The sequence below is a fragment of the Eptatretus burgeri genome, chromosome 2 (assembly GCF_056783735.1).
Source record: "Eptatretus burgeri isolate ZD-2024b chromosome 2, Ebu_testis_v1, whole genome shotgun sequence".
Lineage (NCBI taxonomy): Eukaryota > Metazoa > Chordata > Myxini > Myxiniformes > Myxinidae > Eptatretus > Eptatretus burgeri.
The window spans coordinates 8,730,613-8,754,291 of record NC_140962.1 but is presented as its reverse complement, the minus strand read 5'-3'; the positions used below and the strand labels follow the sequence as shown (position 1 = coordinate 8,754,291).

Here is a 23,679-nt window from a genome sequence, read left to right as displayed (position 1 = left end):
TGGAGGGTGCTCGGCAAGTGGCTAAAGCAAGCACTCCAATAAAATGGTTGATAAGGAACAGTTGGCCAGGCTGTGGCTGCCTACCATATCGGATCCCATTAACTTTAAAGCTGGTCTTCATCGTGCCCGCAGCAGCTAAAGAAATCAAATTAATTCATTCAAAGAATGACTTTATCTACAAGAGAGTTGTTGTTGAACATAAAACAACCCCACAGACATCGCAAAGTTTAATAGATCGTGAAATAAACATTGCTCATAATCCGCCACGTTGCCTGCTCGTCTGTGCACACATCATGTGGTACATCGGTTCACGGTTCGCGCAAACGTGATAACTATATATTTAAAAGTCTTTTTTTTAACCAGATTCGCTTGGATTTCATGGAGAGCATCTCACAAAACCTCAAAAAATAGACACAGATCTGGCAGATGCTAGGGATAGGCAGTCTCTCTGGGGGACAGAGCGTGAGGTCAAGCAGTGAATGCATTAAAATTATTTAGCTCAATGAAGCCGTTAAATTTGGCACATTCCTAAATCTTTTATTCACTCAATATAATTCTCCAAACAGTAGAAAAAGATAAGTTTAATGCTTTGGAAATTTCACATTTCCTTGTGTATGTATGGAGGAGGGAACATCGCCTTGCCTTGCTTCAAGTAAATAGGTACATATCGGCTTAGTTATAAGACTCGTTATTTCTTTAAATTATCAGATTTCACAACAGATTTTGACACTTATTTAGTCCAGATAATATCCAGTCCAGATGATGAGCTTTAATTATTCCGTGAGAGTACATCGTGGAAAATTGTGCCATGTAATGCATGAAATCACCCCGAGCTCCTAATTTGAAAACTGTAGTACTTACAAAAGTGATGTACACAACGATTCGAAGCTATGATGAACAGGCATTCGATCATGAAGTGAGGAAAGTGGGGAAAAAAACTTTATTGTTAGAAAATAATTGTGGACTATTCCAGGTCAAGGCATGGTTGAGCAAGCCAAAAAAACATGGCGGCTTCAGACCCCAGCAAGGTTACCCCAGAGAGGGCAGTGACCGAGGATGCGCCTGACAAAGGATATAATTAAATAAGGCCATTGGGTTAATTAAAACACCCCTTTTGAAGATAATTAATCACGTCGCAGTTAACATGTGGCGAGCAATGGAATTCTCTCATCTCCTATTCCCGTCCAGGTTGGAGTTCCTCAAGGCAGTGTTCTGGGCCCTGTTCTTTTTCTGGTTTTCATCAATGATCTCTCCGACTCTGGAAAATCCTCTTTATCTCTTTGCTGATGACTCCACCCTCTGCCGTACCATCTGTCATCCCTCAGACCGGCACGCAGCCTCTTCACTCTGCAGATCTGGATAAAATCATAAGCTCGTCAAACACTTGAATATGTCTTTCAATCCTGACAAATCTCACACCCTCACTCTGTCTATCCGAAATGACCAAATGGAAACCCTCCCCCACCCCCATCGACTTCCTCAACAATCTGCTTGAAGAAGTCATTTCACTTAAGCTTTTTGGCATAAGCCTGGTGTTGGCTTCATGGTTAGGGTGGCGGCTTGGGATCCGAGGGTCCTGAGTTCAAACCCTGTTGGCCGCTGAATTAATACACTAGGGGGTTGACTCAGCTTGTCATCCTTCTGAGGTCGGTGAAATGAGTACCAGTGTGTACTGGTAGAGGTGCACTGCATCAGTGACACAGTCACGCTTCCAAGAAATGATAGCTACCCTGGCAGCTGAGCTGCTATACGCAAGAAGAAGAAGAAGAAGCTTTTTGTCCTCACTATCTGCCACAATCTTTCTTGGGAAACCCACTTCTTGAAGCTCGCCTCCAACCCAGTCACTAACTGAGCATCTAATGTCGTTCAGTCCTTCCTTGGCACACCTGAGTTTTAACCACTTACAAAGCTTTCATCCGCAGTCTGGTGGAGTACTGCTCTCTCCACTGGGGTGGTGTTCCTTCCTCACACCTAGCTCGACTTCACGCTGTGGAAACCAAGACTTTTAGGATCATTGGTATCTCCTGCGATGAAGCTGATTCTTTGGGTCTCTCACTGTCTCACTGGAGGTAGGTCGTGGTCTTTCTGTCTTATACTTTCTCCTCTTCAGCCTTGCTCTCTGCTCTGTACGTGATCTGTCCCCCCTATATTTCCACAGGGCGCTCAAGGTCCACCAAAAACCCTCTTCTGGTGAAACTGCCAAAATCAAGAATCACTGCTCACCTTCACTCTTTCATTCCTCTTTTTTTTTTTTTTTTTTTCTTGCCACTGGAACAAACTCCCACACTCTTCAATCCCGCTCCTCCCTCCAGGTCTTCAAAACAGCTGTTTACCACCATCTCATATCTTCCCCCCATCCAAAATCTTGATCTTTTCTACCCCTGTTAATCCACCCCAAACCCACCTTCAAATTACGTGTTTTCCTTCCTGAAAGTCCATGTAGTACCATCTTGTTTACCTCGTGTACTCCACCCCATCCCTCTCCCTTCCACAAATCTCCTATTTTCTCTGTTCCCCACAATTTTGTGTTTCCCTCTCCCACCCTTCTTCTCTCCGGCCTTGTTATGTGTTCTGTGTATGAGCTCTTACACGAGCCTCAACATGGTAAACAAAAACAAAAAAAACCCACCCAATTTTCAGTCTTGCACTTGCTTGGAATTTTCTTCATTTGAGTGCAAAGTTTCAGGCTGATAGGTTTCATGGTTTTGGAGTTATGGAGGAGAGACGCTGACGCGCGCGCACAGACACACACACACACACACACACACACACACACACACACACACACACACACACACACACACACACACACACACACACACACACACACTTATTCATGTAGATTTGCCTTGTTATACTTTTTATTCGGCATGTTTTGGGTGATTGTGATTATCTTGTTCATACGTCAATTTGAACAACCCATGTAGAGACCCTGATTATAAACAAGTCTGGAGACTGCGATGGTTCACGAGCAATGTACACAGTTCGCCTTTTTTATTTTTTTACCTTCGAGGGGACGCCACAGGCAAACTGGCGGGAATCGGGAAAAACGTAATTGATGAAAGTTGTAGTACTCGAAGAGCACGACTTGCATACCAACTTTCATTCGAAACAGTTGAAAACCCTAGGAGCTCGATGCCCGATTTATTGATTTTTTTTTGACATTTTCTAAGTTCGTGACCTTATGACCTTGACCTTGGGATGAAAATGAAAAATCGAGCTCTGTGGGGCTATGCAGGTGCCATTGGGCTAACCAAATACCGAAACCCCTGCCAGATTCGACAAACCCCTTCGGAGAAGATGTAACTTGAAACCGGCTACCCCCTAAAAACACATGTTTTTTGGGCGTGGCTCCACCCATAATGGGCGCAGCATGCCCATTCTCCGGAAAACACAACTAGATCATGATATAAACCTCGCACCCTAATTTTATCAAGATCGGATCAAAACCCACGGAGCTATGCTCGGGACAGACAGACAGACAGACAGACAGACAGACAGACAGACAGACACACCCATAACGAATATAGTGGTCACTTACTGACTCGTGAACCAACTTACTGACTCGTGAACCAATATTTCTGCTTCTTCCAGTAACATTCACTGGCAGATGATTTGTGCAGAGAGTTGCTGCTCGTCAAAGATAAGGACATTTGTCGATACAGGCGATGTGCATGTTTGAGAAAAGCTTGCCATGCTTTTCCAGTTAGATTTTGATTCATTAGAAATGAAGTGGCACAGAACATCCGATTTAACTCAGAGCGAATTATTGTCCAGATTGAGGAAGCAATATCAGGGCGTCTGCTACCATTGATAGGGTGTTTCACAGCCTTCTTCCTCAAAGCAATCTTCCACAATCACAGAACAAGAATAGAGCTGTCTCAGTTTAATATCTCACTCATTACTGGGTTGCTTTCACCGAAACCGATCACTTCTGCGGACTTCTCTCCAGTGTTTGTCACTGTGTGAACCGTGGTCTATTTCCATTCTTCACGGAACATGCAGAGTTTCCAGCCAATTGCTGCCCAGTAATTACACAGTGTAAAGTGCCACAAATTGCTTTAGGTAGAAGGCTGTGAAACCGGTTCCAACCCGAACTCTCAACTTGATGGTGGAGACGTTAATGTGTAGAAAATGAAGGCAGTCTGTATTATCATTGGCCGTGTAATACAATTAATTTGAACAGACAAAGAAGGCCAGACAGGAAGGAGCGCATCAATTCGGCCGGAATGTCGACGGACGCAAAATGAGATAAAGAAACTGCCCTTGTACAAGTGAAAACTAAAACACTGGATACTTTGAGAAACTGTTTAATGCATTTTCACCATTACATGCAGAACACTCGAGCAAATTGCAGTTTCTGTACAATGAATTAAAAAAAGAAATACAGTGCTTGTTTTAAAGTAAAAATTGAGATATCTCATGAATAAGCAAACCATCTGAACTTGTGCAGAAATCTGTATTGAAATGTACATACTGTTATTGTTATAAGGAGATGGCTCCGTTTAGTTGTGGCGATTCTAAAACGCTACTTCTCATTAACCGACACAGCTACTTCTAAACTCTTCCTGTGCAAGTAACTTGGAAGCTGGCATATTCGGTTCGGAATGTGTACATAAGTTCTTTTCTTCCACCTTACTAACAACATCGCCCACGGCTGTCAAGCCAGCATGGTCCACGCTGCTCCGTTGTGCATAGCACAGCTGGGTCTAGCTAACAGAACTCATCCGTTGGAACATCTCCCTTAGATTTCTTACAAGGCCTTGGTTCCAAGACCCTGGCAGGTGGGATGATGCAGTTTTTATTAGCGGAGGTGGGATTTGTAAAACTTGCTCCTTCTGAGCATCATCTGGAGACTTTTGAAGTTGTGAAGACTGTGACTCCATTCTTCCACTTGTTTCTGGTGAACGTATTTCCACATAGTCCTCTCCGTCATCCTCGTCCGCATTGTCCACAAAGTTTCGGTGATAGTTCTCAGCTGCTTTCTCGGGTCCTATGGTCAAGATGCTGGTGGATGGCTGAAAATTTGTCTCACTGACAGGACAGTTATGGTGTGACTGATCAATAGTGTCACCAATGTTGCCGAGTTTCTTTGTCGTTTCTGTTTGCATCCCTTCCACTGTTGTCCAGGGTCTTCCTCTCACCCCCTGTCCGTTCCAGGAGTTTATCCGAAGTCGCCTCTGCACCGCATCATCACGCATCAACACCGAAGCATCCTCTTGGTTGTTAGGACCAACAAGCTGCACCATTCGCCGTTCCTGCAGAGTCGACCAAGCAACAGATCTTGGGGCCTGAGTGTAGATCGAAGACCACGGTCGTGCGGAGTGCGATGATGTTGAACAAGCTCTGTCCTTCCTGATTGGTGTGAGGTCTTCATTAAATGGCAAAACCTTCGCTCGACCCGACAGATAACCTTGGCCATCTGAGTTGTCAATAGTCACCTTTTCCTGCATGCCAAGCCCAGCAACACTGTGCAAGTATTCTCCATCCCTTGAGAGAGCCATTCCTTCTTCCATCAATGTTTTGTCATAGCTGGCTTTACAGCCGATCACACCAACACCTGAAAAAAAAAAATTAACAAAATAAGTTTTCCAGAACTAACCACATAACAGTGTTTAACTCTTTGAATGAGTGCTTTGCAAATTTGGCACAGAATATTACATTATAATGTTTCTAAACCAATTGCAATTATGATTCATCATTATGAGTGAAATGAAATAATCAAGCTACAATATGAGCTTGAGCTCTGTAAAAAAATAAAATAGAAATAACAGAGATATAATTATTACCATCATTTGAAACACCCCGTTTTGCCTTTTCCAACATAGCTGCCAAGTCCACGGAGCCTCTGTAAGCAGAATTTCTGTGGGGTAGTGGTGGTCGTCCATGATTTGCTCTCATGCTGTATTCCCGTGCCAGCTGGTACACTCTGCTTTTAGGCCTCTCGTATCCAACTTGTGACTTAGTTTGATGAGATTTTGTTGAACTTGACACCGCCCTGTTGGTGCGCAGCACCACGGAAGAAGGTCTTTCTTTTGCTTTCTCCAAGGCAATGGATGCCGGACTCTCATCCAAATCTGTAAAAGGCCCTTCAGGACTGCGCCCCGCTGAATTGCTGAGCCAACTGAGCCGCTTCCGCAGGACTTTGGCAATCGAGGGACCTGCTGTGATCCCGGATGTGGCAGCTGCATCAGTCACAACTGATGGTTCCACTTGTAATTCTCTACGAGAAGATTCTATTTCTTCAGTTGTTACTGGGAATGCTGCTGGTGACATCTGGTTCTTCCTTGGCTGCTCCTCCTTCATGTAAGTCTCAAGCGCTGCACAAATGCCATTCAAATCTGATGGTGAAACGTCTGCACCAGAATTGGCGGGTACTGCACTATCCTTGCACTCTCCATCTGAAAAGTCATCTTCAAGTTTTACTTCCCAGTAGACACGGTCATTTTTGTCATCAGTGTCATCCATTGAGGTGCAACCACAACTTGGTTTGGCCGAATCCATAGGTATAGCAATCCCTTGTAAATTATCATAAAGTGCAGGAACGTGGGTTAAGTTGTCGTACTCTCCATGTCCTTTGTTGGAATTTGTTCGCATCACAGCATCTTTCTGCAGGTCTTGGTCTCGTGACACAACTTCTTCTGTTACGAGGCTCATTTCGTCCTCACTTTTTATACTTTCCAATGGGCACCTCCTGAAGATGGAATTCTGCACAACTCCTTGAGGAATGTATTGCAGACTTTCACGCCTCTTGATGCTGGTCTCAACTGTGCCATCCTGATGCACATAATAATTTTTAATCTTCGTGATGAGTTTCCGGTCATGCTTCGACAACGATGAGGTTCGTTTTAAACGCATGGAACGGAGTGTAAAATACGAGCTGCTGTCATAAAGTGGTGCCTCGAAAGGAGATCGAGCATTTGGAGAGAGTGGACTGACTTTGGCTTGGGTGCGGTTCCATTCTTCCATTTCAATCAAAGCTTCGCTGATGCTCAAGTCTAACTTTCCTGGTCCCCTTCGTTCATTCACTACCGTACCCAGTGGTTGCGATGATGATGCAAGATGAGATGCGTTTTGTCGTGGTAAAATATCATTAGTTTCAAAAGGTTTTAGTTTGTCATGAGCAGGTTGGGTCTGCACTTCGATAACGCTCCAAGGTCGAGTAATTCCAGGAACACAGTGTGAATCAGTTGCCGTGCTTGATACTCCTGCCCAAATGCTCCGAGGCCTGGTGGGACTGGTCACAACAGTCCTCTTTTTCACATTGCGACTTGAACTCAGCTGGCCTTCATTTCTGGACTGCAGATTCGAGGTACATAAGGGCATCAAGTTATGGCTCTTGGTACTCTCCGTCTCTTGATTTGCCCCAATGCACTGCAGCGATGCTCTCTGCAATGTTGGACACAAGGATCCTAATGGCAAAGGAGCAGTTGCAGTCATTTTGTGTTTGGTTAGGCCATGACGTGGACTATCATCACCACTGTGTGACATTTCATCATCTTCATCATCCAGCTCATCAGCTGATGACTCGGCAATAAGTAACCGATCAGTGTCTGAGTCTCGGTTTAAAATGTCAAGTTCATTCAAAGCGCAATGCATTTTCTTGCTTGTGAATTGGACGTCGTCAAGTTCACCACATGCCTCAAAAGCGCTGTCATTCACTGATGTTCTCAGCATCTGCTGAATATGTTTTTAGAGTTATATCGATGAAATATCACAAGACAGTTTCAAGTTAACATCAAAACAATCATTGCCAAAGTTTAATTCACGGATATATATATATATATCTTACATGCTCACAAACTGCAGTGTTTTTAGCCCCATCCCCCATGTTGTCTTTCCTCCTTATATAAGTCTCAAGAGCTAAATCCAGGTCAAACTGCACTATGGTGACATTTTTAAACTAGAACCGCACTTTTGGGAGAATGCATACCTCTGCCAGGATGAACACTTTACATTTTGTAGCCCACTGCTCGGCCGGATCTGAATCCGTACCGGAACCAAAAATCGAATCGGCTTGTTCTTGTCACCTAGCCAACTCATCCACCTAGTTTTGTCAAAAGTCGTCCACAACTTTTAGAGATATTGTGCTCTACATCGTTTTTCGCCTTATCTCTCCATGATGAAGAATGACTAAAAAAAAATTCTCAGATCCGGATCCGGATTTGGATCTTCACTAAAATTAAGCGTCGCCGTCCTTGGCCGGTCAACTACATAAACAAAAAATTTCAGAACGATTGCTTGAAAACTGTGGCCAAAAATCGTGTGACAGATAGACAAACAAACAAACAGACAGACAAACGCTACAGACTAACATACTTGGCAAAAAAAAAAGTTTTGCAAAGTAACAAGTGTGAAAACATAACCCCCGTCAAGAGTCCATGCACTTTTAGGTCTTGTCTAAATAAATGTACTTTTCGGTAATAAATAAACTTGGCTGAACCTGATGTGCCATCCATTTTTGCCTTTACACAGACAACAACTCTCTTAAGGCCCGGTCACACCTTGACGTTTTAGCCAGCGATGGCAACGTGTTAAAATGTATGTAAAACGCTGGCTTACGTTGAACTTTTGATGTTTTTTTTTTAAAGATTCGGACTTATTCATAGCGACTTGGTCTTATGTATAACGCATTGGTAACTACACAGAACGTTTCGTTGTGTTATAGATAACTTATACCAACGAATGCTGAACCTGTTGTCGGCCTACACAACCGATGCCCAACGATAGTCTAACTCAGGCATAGCGCGTTGCACGCATCGCCGACGATGTTGTGACGTAGCCTATTAAAAGGCTGACGCACAACGATTCAAATCATAACTGCCGTAGTAATGGAAGGGTCAAAATCGCGGTCACACCTTGGCGATCTTGCCAGCATATGCCGACCTAAGAAAAATGTGTCTAAAACGTTGGGGGCACGTCGAATACGGCATGGGTAAGTTTGGTATGCGCGAGTAGAATGCTAAATACGCTATCATAAGTTGTAGTAAGTAGAGTACGTCAAGAAATTTTGAACATGTTCAAAATTTTACGACGTACTCGGCGTATGACACACGTTCCGCATGCGATGAGGATAAGTTTTACACACGATATGTGGACGCTCACACACGTCCACAAAGGCTACTAATAAGCTACTCATAAGTCGAAACACGTCGCGGTAATGTCTTTTTTACGCGAAACTTATTTCTAACTTATGTTTGACGTGCTTTGAACCAATTCTTTACGTAGTCCCAACACACATCGACGTATGTAGACGTATTCCAATGACGTCTTCCGGTCGACAAAAAAAAATAAATGAACGTGTTTCTAGCTTACAACTGCCATATAAAGACGTGTTCCCAGCGGTTTTGGGAATTGGTATATAAAAATGCTGCTCATAAAAGGGGAACCCAACAATGTTTTCGAGTCCTTTTTAAGTCGATGTCCATGACAGCAGTATCAGTATCAGTATTAGTATCAGTATCAGTTTGTTCATGTTGGCAGTAGTAGGTGAGTGTGAGTGGGAGGGTGTGGGTTATGATGGATCGTCCTTGCGTCCGCGTGTCCACGGGTAGGTTCATAGGCTGCCACTCAACGATTTAAATGGCTGCATCTCCACTATTGAAAGTAGACGCTTGCGCTCAACAATTGGATTTTTTTTACACTCAACGACTTTGAAACGGTACCACTCAGCTAGTTTCATTGTTTACAATGAACGATTTAAATTGCTGTCACTCGCCTTTGTTTTTTGACGCTGGGGGTTGGAAATTTTAATCGTTTCTCTTGAACGTGCTAAATCGCTCAAACTCCACTATTGAAAGTAGACGCTTGCGCTCAACAATTGCATTTTTTTTTACACTCAACGACTTTTAAACGGTACCACTCAACTATTTTCATTGTTTACAATGAACGATTTAAATTGCTGTCACTCGCCTTTGTTTTTTGACGCTGGGGTTTGGAAATTTGAAACGTTTCTTCTGAACGTGTTAAAACGCTCAAACTCGACTATTTTAAATAGACGCTGCCGATGGACAATTGGAATCATAGCCAAGCTAGACATCGAAGTGTGAACATCCTCGTCATGCCGAAGAAAAGTTTGAAGAATGCTGCAAATAAGTGTCCTGGCCGTGGCCGTGGACGCTGACGCAAGGACGATCCATTATACCGACGTCTTTCAGCCTATGAGTAACTTAAAAGTAACGTCTGTCGACGTGTGGCAACGATCGCGTAACGTGCATACAACTTGTGGCCAGCGTAGCGGAACGTGTGAGTCATACGCCGGCATACGTCGTGAAATTTCAAGCATGAAAAAATTTGAGGACAACCGAAAAGTACAACGTTTAAAGCCAACGTACAACGACTTATGGCAACGTACTACGACATATGCCAGCGTGCTCTTAATGTTATCAAAACTTACCCATAACGTATTCAACGTTTGCCAGCGTTTTAGAAAAAAAATTCAAAAATCGGCATACGTTGGCTAAAACGTCAAGGTGTGACCGGGCCTTTAGCTGAACTTCACACAAAATAGGGAAACAATCAAATAAATTCAGTCTTGACAAGAAAAATATGTTTGGCAACCTGATGAAAATGTACCATCAAGCATGATAGGAAAGCTCGTTTGCCTCATGTGGGCATCGCTGCGATGCTTTTTGCATCTGCGACATACTGAGCTTCACAGAAAAACCTCCACATGATGCAGTGCATTTTTATTATCTCCCTCTTTTTCATTTATTTCTCGATTGCATTGAAAACCCTTTTCATTTGCTTTGTTTGATGCCTTTCCTTTTGTCATCCTTATGTTTTAGTGCATAGTCAGAGGTGTGTGAAATTGAGATCTGCTGCTGTGAAGCTGCTAGCTAGTATGGCTCCCAAAGCCCCTTCACCCCCACCATGGATGTCTCTGGGCAGTGTCTTGGCTTCATTTAGTACGACTCATTTGAACTGGTTGTTTTAACTTACCCAATTTTGTTCAATCCTGTACTGATGCTGGCATAAGGGGACCATTCCCCCACCACCACCCCCCCAATTTCCTTCAAGTCCCCCTATCAGCCACATATACAGAACACCCCCTTCCCACCAACTCTTTCTCTCCCCCTCCCCCCTCACGGAGGGTATAGCGACATGTGGTAAGGCCTTACCCCCCCCCAATGATACGGGTAAATGGGCCATCATAGCAGTGAGCCATAACAGGAGCGTGTTCAGTTAACGATGATATTTTTTGGTATTTTAGTTCAGAATGAGCCCGCGAGGTAAGACTATGCACTCTACCGAGCGCTTTTCTAGTTTTATCAGGAATTTTCTCGATTTGCAGAGATCTAATGTTATCACTGTCAAAGTGGCCATTAAGATGTGATTTTCCTGCGGTGCTCTGAGGCTTAATTTGAGGTCTCGCCATGTATTGATGCCAAGATGCACACCGCACAAACATCTCCTGTATCGAGTCTTATTGCAATGTACCAAATGTACTTTTTTTTTCAGCAAATAATGTGCAAACGCTCACCCGACTGTATGAACATAAACTTTGTTGTCAATGCATCATCTACACAAACACAAAACACTCTAGCACATAAACACCAAACGATATCAATCCTGGCGAGGGTCTGCAATCTCCGATTGCTCTGTTTCTAGTTATTTTTGAATCACTCGCTGGCAGTGTGTCATTTGTGGTTCTGTGGCGGCGTATTCCCAATTGCGCAGTGGTTATGTGTTTTTATTTTTTTTCCAGCAATGAGGGTTGAGATTAATGAGAAGGTACTCGAGTATGCACGTCTCGCATGAAGGGAGTGATCGGTGAGGGGGGGTGTCGGGATGGATGATCAGCCACCCACACTTTACCAGAGGCCATTAATATCCCATCCAACGGGGACTTGATGCACAACAGACACCCCCTCAAGTCCAGGTGAGTTTCAGATGGTTCCAGCTATTAATCATTTAAAAGAAGCAAAATTGCTGTTTTCTATTTAATTCTAGACCAAAATTTTAAATGCAATAAATTATGTTCATGCTCTTGAAATCTGCCTGGAAATCCTCAAAGATGCAAATCCTCAAGAAGCAAGTTGAGATGAGCAATGTTTGAATTCTCATTACCTCCGCCCACCTTCTTCACCCCTGTGTGTTTGTATGTCCGGTTGTTTGGCTGTCAGTGAACAGGATATCTTAAACAAGCTTATGGACGCATTCGGACGAAACTTGGTAGACAGGTTGGGTGTGTGTGACAAGGACGAATCGATTCGATTTCGCTGAAGATCCGAATCCGGATAACGAGAATTTTTTTTAATTTTCCAAGTGATTCTTCACCATTGAGAGATGGGGCCAAAAACTATATACAGCATGATATTCCAAAAAGAGTTATTACGAAACATGATGGATGAGTTGGTTGGGTGAGAAGAACAAGGCAATTTGATTATGGTTCAGGTCCGAATCCAGATCTGGCCCATCAGTGGGATACAAAATGTAAACTGTTCAGCCTGGCGGAGGTATGCACTCTACCGAAAGCCGTTCTAATTGAGTGATGTCGTGCTGTCTGCAGCGCTTGCCATATTCAGTCACACTCCTTGCGTTGCGCAAATCGGGTCAGCAGGACCTGATTCCGTTGCCCCCACGTGACATCATGACTTCCTGATAACCGTTGTAAACAAATATATCAAATAATTAAGATAAACTTTTAAAATTGATAAAATTAAGATTTTTATTTTTTTAAGGATGATACTACACCAACAAGGAGCTGATGCTCTCGGGCCAAGGCTCACCACCTATTGGGTGGAATGAGGAATAGATCTGTGTAATATGAAAGCTAAATCTTGAACGGTTTGGAAATCAGTAAATTGCTTATAAGTGAAAGTTATAACTACTCACCACGACATAATAGTGTGTGTGTGTGTGTGTGTGTGTGTGTGTGTGTGTGTGTGTGTGTGTGTGTGTGTGTGTGTGTGTGTGTGTGTGTGTATATATGTGTGTGTATGTCACGTCTGGCTTCCTTCTTGGAACTATGGTGCAGTAATTGGTCTTTATTTTGATGTGGAAATACCTCGTACGCAAGCCAAGTTCCCGAGACGGTTGCCAAAGCAACATAATTCAGCCCATCACAGCTGTGATCCAATCAGTTTGAGTTGATGTTATTCATGCGAAATAGTTATCTGCAATATGAAAGTTAAATGTTCAACGTTTTTTTGAAATATCACGTACACAAAAGTACATGGACTGATGATCAGTCATGGATGGATGATTCATCAGTCGGACAGAGCTCATTTTCGTGTCCCCCGTCTCCAATCTTGTCGGAGGGGCGGGGGACAAAAATAAAGGTGGTACAGGAGCTAAAATAGAAAAGGGGGTGACTTTTGATAAAAAAGTGTAGTATGTCATAAGTTTTTTTTTTTTAATTACAGTATTGTAAAATATGAACATTTGAAAAGTCGAGATCAGGTTCATCAGGCTTATGTGTTGTGTGGCATTGGCTTACAGAGCAAAGCAGTGATGTCACACATCTTATGTGTCATAGCATCTGTCCATAACTACTATACCTTCCTCTCTGCAACAACTGCACACACCGCTCTTGGATGAATGCTTACAAATACCACACCATATTAGGTAGAATCCATGCCTGTAATCGAGGCCAAAAGTAACCATGCCCACAATTAAGCCCATTATGGAGGGGTTGGATATATTTAGTTAATGCCTCATGTAAATGTCATGTACAGGTGAGAAAGAAAAGGAGGGGGGGGAGGAGGGTGACTTGTGGTCTGAGTGATGATCTGAGATTAAGAGATCACAAGTTCAAGTCTCATGTTATAGTTATACAAGGAAATCGAGACACAGGAGGAGAGTAACAGGCCCATTACACCTGTCCCACATCCACACACCCCCAAACCCAACCTCTACACCCAAGCAATGAACACAATCACCCTCTTGAACAACAACCATTTTACTGCCCTCCCCCCCTCCTTCTTCCCTCACACAAACCACAAATGTAATTCCATCAGGTATCCCACTCAATGGAAAGGGGAAAGATAATTATCGGTGGAAGGAGGGCTGGGACTAAGAGGTACATCACAGACAGGACACCAACAATCCTAACATAATGGAGATTTTTATTTATTTTGAAGCATTAAAGGGTAGTTCGGTGAGGGTTGCAGCAATATAGAAGACATGATGACACGACAACTCCCACAACACCAAGAATCAATAAACTCCAAATAAATGGAGGTGCTCCATACCACTTCCACCTCTTCTTATTCTTTTATAGTATGCAGCACAGTCACGGCTTTTGTTTTGCATCATTGTGAGTGAGTGAGGTTGTGTAGCTGATGCAGTGCCCTCTCTAGGTTGTGGCAGGAATTTCTGATATTTGGCCCCGAGGTACCAACGATAACTCGTGTACTCTTCGGTGTGAGACCTTTAACATCTACACGTTAATGCTAGCGCATGGGTCCTCGGCTTAACGTCCATCCGGGAAGTGACACTTTGTGATGAAACAGCCTACTTGCTGAGAGCCATTCCGACAGTTCCGTGTCTGACCAAGAATATAATCCTGACTAGACAGCTCCAAGGTAAGCATGTTACCTCTGCACCATGCTGACATAACCTCCCACTGCTTCCCCATCCCCTGCTACTGTGAACCGTGAAGCCATTTCCAGAGACCATGACGATGCTGGTTCGCATTTGAGCATTCTGCATGTCTTTTTGTGCTTAATTATCTCCCATGGCTAACACACAATTCTTCTTCTTCTTTCGGCTGCTCCCGTTAGGGGTCGCCACAGCGGATCATCCGTTATGATCCGCATAATGATTTGGCACAGGTTTTCTTCCTGACGGATGTCCTTCCTGACGCAACCCTGGTCGCCTCTTACGGCACAGGGATATGGTACACCTATTCTAACTGGGGCATACACCGGGACCATTACACTGGTACTCACTTCGCCGACCTCGGAAGGATGACAGGCTGAGTCAACCCCCTGGTGTGTATTAATTCAAGCAGCCAACAGGGCTTGAACTCAGGACCTTTTGGATCCCAAGCCGCTACCCTAACCACTACGCCAACACCAGGCTATGGCTAACACACAATTGAAAGTCTTTAAAGAGCGCTCGTATTTCACATGTGACCTCTGCACCTCTCGTGATTCGTGGCTTGGAAATGTATCTTGGACAGATCAGTTCCAATAAATGCATCCTGATTGTTCTTCTCACCTTGAAAAGTGCATCAGTGACACTTTCAAAATGTGTACTGATGCTTCCAGATAGGCAAGTAATGCAGTTTAACTTCCCTAAAAGTAGAATGTGCTTTGAAGAAAAATGAAACTAACTCTCAAGGTGGATGTTTTAAAGTGAATCAAATTGCTTTACGTGATGTAAATAATACTGCATGTTTTTGGGAGAATCTGGAAACGTGGTGCACAACTACATCCAAAGCGATTCAAGGAGCTGCAATGCACATTCCATTCACGAGTCTGAAATGCCTATAGTTGACTGAGACAGTAGAAAAAAAATTGTTTGGCGACAAGTCAGTAAAATATTTGTGAGGAAGAGATTTAATTTGATGATAAGATGTCCCATACTCCCTGCTTACAGAGTGTCACTGAGGTTGAAGCGATTCATTCGCAAGGGAATTATGCTGGGTGGTTTGCCGTTGCCTTCTCGGCAGTCAGTCAAAGCAGGAATTTGGCCACGGTGCTGCCAGCAATAGCTCACCTACTTTTCATGAGGGACACCGTGGGATCTTTAATGTCTACCAAGGAATGCTAGCAGACGGGACGCCCACATTAACATCCATCCGAGGGACGGCACACACACTGATGAATGACCCTGCCTGTGAAACTAAATGTTCAACGGTTTTTGACATATCATGTACACAATGACAGTTTATAGTTGGGGCAAGATTTGAACTCAGGCTCGATAGCTCAGAGGTGAGTGTGCATACCTCTGGGCTGTCCTGCCAGTCAGATTTAATATTCTTGAATGAAAATAAATAAATAAATAAAAATGAAATAAAAGTAAGGAAGACTACAAGGAATGATGAAAAAAATGAATAAAGAAAGAAGGGTAAATAAAGAACAGACAAGAAAAAGAACAATCGGAGATTGCAGACCCTTGCCAGGACTTGTTTTGTGTGATGTATTTTGTGTGGTGTTTGTGTACTGGTGTGTTACGTAATTAATAAGAGGCATAACTAGAACTGACACCTTATAACTGCTGGCAGTGATGACCGGGTACCAAGATGTCCCGCGTTGATGCAACGCCGCTTTGATCAGCCACTTGACCTTGACCCATGACGTTTATTATTATTATTCAATTGAATTTAGAATGGGATTAAAATAAATGCAATTCAAATCAAATGGAAGACCAAATAGGTGCAGTCCTGCATCGGAGTCAGAAAGAACCCAAATAAACAAAAAGCAAAGATGAAGTCATCAGGAGGACCCTGGATAGGATTCACATTTCTGCTGCTACTCCTCTACCCCCAAACCCATCCAGGAACAGCCAAATCAGCCTTATTTAAAAAAAATTGAAATCTAAAAGAACCCAGATCAAAAATTAAATAATTCTGGCTGCCAGACCATGTGTTCGATGAAGTTGTAATTTAAAGCATGCATTCCCCATCACTACTACATCATCTCTGTGAAGTTCCACGTGGATTGATTAAGCGGTAGAAGGGAAATAATTTTTTGAAGATTTTTTCTCAATCTAATATGGCTGCAAGACCATGTGACATCAATTATTCGTGAATACCCTGGTATCCCCAAGGCTTGTGGAACATTTGAGTGACGTTTCCCCTCGATCTGTGCAGTCGTTATGGAGAAGCTTATTATAGGTTTTATGGTAAATCCAATATTGCTGCCAAACCATGTGACCTACGACGTCATATGTGTGAACCTTTTGTTCCTCATGGATAGGTGGTCATACATGTAAAGTTTTGCCTTGATCTGATCAGTCACCTCAGAGAAGATTTTTTAAGGTTTTTCTAAAAAAAAACCAAAAAACAATATGGCTGCCGAACCACGTGACCAATAATGTCTTCAAATTTTTTTTGTGGACCATTTTATCTCGAGATGACCCGCAAAAATTTTCATACTGATCAGATGTAGCGTTCTACATATGCAACTGTGACGTCATAGCGAAGGCACCTATGCTATGACATCGATCAAAAAATAAAATCACACTTATTCCCCATGAGGGGTACTTGCCGTGTGGCAACTTTCATTTCATTCCTTGGTGCGGTCGCAGAGATAGAGGTGCAAAATTTTTCCGTTTTTTCCAACATGGCTGTCGCATCACGTGACGTATGACGTCATAATTATCAATGAAACATTCCACATGAGGAGTCGCTCCTACGGTAACTTTTGTCTCAATGCAACAAGCGGTTGCGGAGAAAAACACTAAAGTTCTGTGTGGACAAACAGACAAACAAACGGACCCAAATGCAATACCCTCTCCTCCGGCGAAGGTAACAAGACAATGGAAGAGATATATCGAAGAAAGATGATGACAGACAATACGATCGAGTACGAGGAAAAAAAAAAAACAAGAAGAAGGCTTACCTGATGGGTATTGATCGGTAAAGCTTCCTCACTGATAATATAGCTTTTTGTACTTTCTTGTTCACCGGCAGAAGATAATTCTTTGGTGGCCGACGAGCCATCTGACGGAAGCCAGGGGCCTGGACCTGTTGCTGAAGCTTGGGAAGTCGATTCTCCGGTCCTCTCTTGCCGCGGTGATACGGCTTCCGAGGGAATGGCTGAAAACGTCGTTTTCGTGGACGTAGGCTCAATGATCTCAGAGTCTGTTAGCTGAAAAGTGAATTAAAAGGAAGCACGGTTTTCCTTCATCGTGTAATATACATTTCAGGCTGCCAAGCTTAATAAAACAGGTCTCAAAATGCTTCACACATGTTGAGATTATTCATCCATCAAGCAGTGCTAAGGCCGCTGATTGTCATGTAAGCTTTAGTCCTTCATTTCGCTCATGTTCGCAGCCAGTGTTCCAACGAAATTACTCTCTTCCATTTCAAAATTGTAATGTGCAATGACTGTACGACATTAGAGATTTCCCAATTTCTAAAATTTCATGCTTTTGATGTTTCACCTGTAGAGAGCAAATGCAAGGTACAGTCTGCAAATGTGAGTTTGTAACATGGGAAGAAAAAGACAGTGTATTCATGAAGGGCAACACAAGGGATGAAGCAGAGTGTTCATCATTTCGTACCTCAGCTTCTTCCACCGATTGTTCTGCAAAACAGAGGAAACATGACGATGGTAAATAGGTGAGTGCGATTGCAGACATATAATAAAACAAATGCATTCAACATCATCAAATAATCAGACACAAAATAGAATTACGAGACTGAGAAGCGAAACAAACATTCTGACAAAACGGTAATGACAACAACACCGACACAAGCATTGGCCTTGTCGGGACTTAAACAAACCCCGTCATCAATTCGCACCTTCAGCAGCGTTCGAGTACCTCAATGACACAAATCGTGGAAATGGATAATGGTGTCAGGCTGTTGCATTTTAAATGAGAGAGAAATCAAATGATGTCAAGGTCAGGATACGCGACAAGAATGAGGAAAAAGAAAAATGGCCAAGGATTGGGATCCAGGGCCATGGTTTGGAAAGCAATATGACCCAGGTGGTGGAAAACAAACGTTCTGTGATTATTTCCCCCACAATATCCAAATATATAACTGCACCTATCCGTTTGGAGCCACGACCGGTCATCCTTGCTGTGGCTTATACATTTTAAGTCCTGTCTGTCTCATTTTATTGTCGATGTGTGATTGATGTGTCGACTACGAAGCTGAGAGAATGATATTTTTGGCAAATGTGTGACATTGTGGCCCGTCATAGTAACTGATGCCGTGAAATCCTGTTGCACACAATAAAGCGACATGCATTTGTCGATGGGAAAACATGTTTTTCAGGTGACGAGTGGGCCCGTTGGTCCACTGGACCAAATTTTCATTGGTTTTTCACAATCTTGTAGCATAACCGCTTGTTGTGCTGCTTGAGCATTAGCTTGCCTTTTTACCAAGCCCAGATGTGCTTGGGCCAGGGCGAATATTATACGTTTGTTATTATTATTGCCCAATGAGACTATTAGTAGTATTAATATATGCTTTGTTACGGTGTTATCATTATTTTTGTTATTTATTTTGTAACTAGCAAATACAACCCGTTGCTTCACTGATGGGGGATGGGGGGTATTAGGGAGGGGGGTTGAGAGAGAGAGGAAGAGAGAAGAGAGAGAGGGGAGAGGGAGGAGGCAGGAGGGAGGGGAAGCTCAGAAGGGGAGAAGAGTGAGGAAGGGAGGTGGGGAGAACTATTCCTCACCAAATGTTGCAATACCGTGGGAGGGAAGGATGCGAGGAGGGGGTGAGAGAGAGGAGGAGTATGAAAAAAAAAAACGAAGAAGAAGAGAGAAAGGTGAGGGGTGTTGGTGGAGTTCGTAAAGATCATGATATGTTATGCTTAATGACCGAACACACACACAAAAACAAACTCGTGTCAGAACAGCTGTACACACAATGACACAACAGAGTTTATAATGCAATCCGCTGCACATCTGCAAAACTTTTATGTCTCAGTTCCAGAAAATTTGCGGGAACCTGAACCAAAAGTAATCACTGAAAACATGGAAGGACCAACTGCTCATGTAGGAACTAATGATCCCATCGAGCGTGAACATCGAAAACAAAGCATTGCGACCAGATATCATACTTTGGTGCAAAAAAAGAGAAGGCATTGCTGATTGAGGTGTTATAATGGCAGTGATTTTGGACTAAACGATGCAGAAATCAAGAAAATGACCAAACACCAAGATCTCAAGAATGAAGTGAGAAGATCCTGGAAGCTGAAGAATGCTAAAGTTGTACCAGTGATAGCTACAGGAATGATAACAAAAAACCTCAGAGATATTAAATACAGGGGCAGTACACCTGGGCGCTCACCTGGTAGTGGCTGGATAAGATAATCAGGCAACCACTGGAAGGCATGGATGATGGATTTTTTTTGTAATGCAATAAACACACCTTGGTACATCACAGGTGATAAAGGTTGTGGTCAAGTTTCATCGGATTTGTGTGTGTGGTTTCAGAAAAGAAAAGAAAATACATATTTTGGGGGGCAACTCCCGCCTTCCCCCATAGAACCCCTTAGACCCCAATGTCGTGAACAAACTTTTGTACATCACGGGTGGTGAAGGTTGTGGTCAAGTTTCATTGGAATTGCATGTAGTTTCTGAGAAGAAAGCAAATGCATATTTTGGGGGACAAACCCCCTCTCCCCATAGACCCTCCTGGACCCCAATTTTTAATCTCATGAACAAATTTTAGTACATCACGGGAGGTGAAGATGTTGATCAAGTTTCATCGGAATTGTATGTGTAGTTTTGGAGAAGAAAGCAAGTACAAATTTTGGGGGCAACCCCCCTTAAATCCCCTCAGAGCAGATTTTTCTAATGTCATGAACAAACTTTGGTACGTCATGGGTAATGAAGGTTATCGTGAAGTTTCATCGGAATTGGGTGTATCATTTGAGAAGAAAGCAAATACCCCTTTGGGGAGGAAACCCACTCACCCCCCCTCCCCCGTAAACTCCCTCTCTGTAGACCCCTTCAGACCCCGTTTTTCTTTTATGCCATCACGGGTGATGAAGGCTGTGGTCAAATTCCACTGAAATCGTATGTGTAGTTTCTGAGAAGAAGTTACAAGTATTTGTGGATGGACGGATGGACGACCCACCATCCCATAAGTTCCCTGCTTCTACTTTACAGGTGAGGTAAAAACCATCCCTGGGAATATTATTACAAACGAACTACATTTGAAAGCTGTCCGGGGCTTAGCAATGATCCAGAAGAGAGCCCACGGCACAAAACTTTGAGAACAGAAAATTTCACAGCTTGGTCCATGAATCGTGACCCCTTGCTGAGATGAAGGTGGATACTTTGAGCCTGCCCTGGGAGGACTCCATTCCACATTCTGAAACCCACGCATGTAGATACCAAACAATGACACACACACACACACACACACACACACACACACACACACACACACACACACACACACACACACACACACACACACACACACACACACACACCCGATATCGGCTTTCGGGAATCGGCAGGTTGGAGTCAGTTTGATTACCGATTGCAGTACGGACTGTGTACAACCCAGAAACCTCGAGTAGTTTTCACCAAAAAACGATGTTACATTCATATACACATTTCAAGGAGATGTTCACAAACATTATCTGTATATTACTAAAACTCTCATCTTGTATGTATGTATGTATGTTCCCGAAATACAGCCAATACAGTACACGACGGCGCAAAAATTTTCGGCCCACCTTACTCACCATTCTCCTGCAGTGTGCAGTATCAAGTTTTGTTCAAATCGGGCAACAAAAAAATTATTGAAAAAATAAATTCCCGATTCAGTCAAGTACTCTTCGGGAGAATTTGATCAATGCAAACAACCTCGGCGGTATAGTTCGCTGGAGCTATCTTTTTTTAATTTTTTTTTTCTTGTAATGATTTTTTTCATCAACCGCCGTCACAACGGGAACCCAACAGGTTCGTGGGTCGTCTAGTTCTTTATAAACATCTGCCTGTGTGTGACGGGTGGAAAAAAAATTTGTTTCGGTAATTTTGAAAACACGTTAATACGCCAAACGGTTCAGAAGTTGGACGTTATCAAATATATTTTGCTTTGAAACTCACAAAGAGAAACATTTAACCTTCGTAAAGCAAATCCGATAACCAAGTGCTTTAGAAACAGGTGCGAGCGATTACCAATTACCCTCGATACAACTAAACGCCCGGAAACACCCGTGCAATGTCCAAATTGGATAAATCAACACTTTCTGGGGGAGTCGGAACTGCTGATACTTTCAAATCTGGAGCTCACATCGAGGTCAAAAAACATGGCGGCCTCAGACCCCGGCGAGGTTACCTAGGAAACGCCTTGACACTCCAGCAAAAAAAGGACCCGCTGTGGATTGTGACGTCATGGATTACAAAGCAAGGTGATGAAGCACGCCGTTTCATTCAATTAATTTATACTTTGTGCACATTCCATAACTTTTGTCTTCACTCAATATAGTCGTCCGAACAGTAGAAAAAGTTAAGTTTACTGATTTGCTTCAATAAATACACTAAATTATAATAAAAAAATTAAAATCGCTAATTTGTTAAAATTTTCAGATTTCACTCCAGATTTCGACACTTATTTTGTTCTCCAGATCCGATTCTCAAATCCGACATAATATTTCGATTATATACTTTAATTAGTCAGAGAGAGAGAGAGAGAGAGAGAGAGAGAGAGAGAGAGAGAGAGAGAGAGAGAGAGAGAGAGAGAGAGAGACAGAGAGAGACAGAGAGACAGACAGAGAGACAGACAGAGAGACAGACAGAGAGACAGACAGAGAGACAGACAGAGAGACAGACAGAGAGACAGACAGAGAGACAGACAGACCTTCGGTTTGAATTAGGCTTTAATTTGCTTGATTGAAGTCATCTCTCCAAACACAAACAAAAAGGTACATCAACAATCCACTACAGCGAAGTATAATAATAATTAACCAGCAAACACACAGAGCAAGGTACACTCTCAACTCTCACCGTTTAGGCCTCAGTGGACTACAACGCCAGTCAACGACAAGAACCGAGGGACCATGTCTTCTTTAGTCAAAGCAGTTTATCAGCTGCAGCTCCACAAGCAAAAGTCACACGTCACGAAGTGCAGATTTGTCTTGTTCTTCTTTAATTTCACCACAGAGAGTAGATCGTGTTTCCAAATCAAGGCGTGCTTGAATAGTCCGAACAAAATGGCGGCTGAGGACTCCAGCAACCACAGAGGGCTGACCAAGATGGCGTCACGCCATCTTCTTCGTGCTCATTTTGTTTTTTTGTCATGAGCGCCCCCTAAAGTCTAAATGATCTTCAAAATGGGTGTTTTAATTAACCCAAACACCCAATTTTCACTCTTGCACTTCCTTGGAATTTTCTTCGTGTGCATGCAAAGTTTCAGGCTGATTGGTTTTATAGTTTTGGAGTTATGGAGGACACACACACACACACACACACACACACACACACACACACACACACACACACACACACACACACACACACACACACACACACACACACACACACACACACACACACGCATGCATGCACGCTTCATCCATTTATAGTCGAAGGCCAACTCATTGCACAAGGTGGCCTGAAAGTTGCTTTACCCCCGTCCCCAGTTAAGCATTTGTTCTTAAACTCAGTACTTACAATAATTAATCAATAATACTATCTGTATGCATTCCATCGATCTCCTTTCAGCAGCACGGTGGGGGAGGGAGGTGAGGGAGGGATGGAGGCGTGTGTGAGGAATTCAGCAGGGGTAAAGCTCATTTCAGGCCAACCTATAGTGTTTGTTCTTGGGCCTTATTTATGTTTATTGTCAAAGAAAACGCTCATCACTATTTGGAACGAGTGATGATGTAGCTGATGGCAAATCATAATTTTTTGTAAACAGCTCAGAGATTATGGAACTACGCAACAAACCAAAATAAACTTACCAAAAAAGACACTCACCAAATGAACGCACAATGTACGGTTGAAAGTGATGAATTTTGTTGTTTCTTTTTTCATTATAATATTTGTAAAAGGGTCAGTGCTCAGGCAGTCATAGGAAACAATTTG

General features: G+C 43.0%; 1 protein-coding gene and 1 long non-coding RNA gene across 7 annotated transcripts in view; one reads left to right on the top strand and one right to left on the bottom strand.

The window, feature by feature from the left end:
• The window catches only part of LOC147031392 (uncharacterized), a 178,951-nt gene that overhangs the window by 31,002 nt on the left and 124,270 nt on the right, over positions 1-23,679 (top strand). The gene's annotated exons all lie outside the window — the stretch shown is intronic.
• The window catches only part of LOC147031391 (uncharacterized), a 209,742-nt gene continuing 190,357 nt past the window's right edge, over positions 4,295-23,679 (bottom strand). For 3 of the 6 annotated variants that reach the window (XM_085862322.1, XM_085862371.1, XM_085862361.1), the window contains 4 exons: positions 18,058-18,200; positions 17,514-17,762; positions 5,790-7,680; positions 4,295-5,560 (listed from right to left, as the gene is read on the bottom strand). In XM_085862322.1, coding sequence (XP_085718448.1) covers positions 4,710-5,560; positions 5,790-7,680; positions 17,514-17,762; positions 18,058-18,200 — 3,134 coding nt within the window. In that variant the 3' untranslated portion in view covers positions 4,295-4,709. The remainder of the gene's footprint in view (positions 5,561-5,789; positions 7,681-17,513; positions 17,763-18,057; positions 18,201-23,679) is intronic. The other 3 variants (XM_085862334.1, XM_085862343.1, XM_085862353.1) reach the window with 3 other exon arrangements.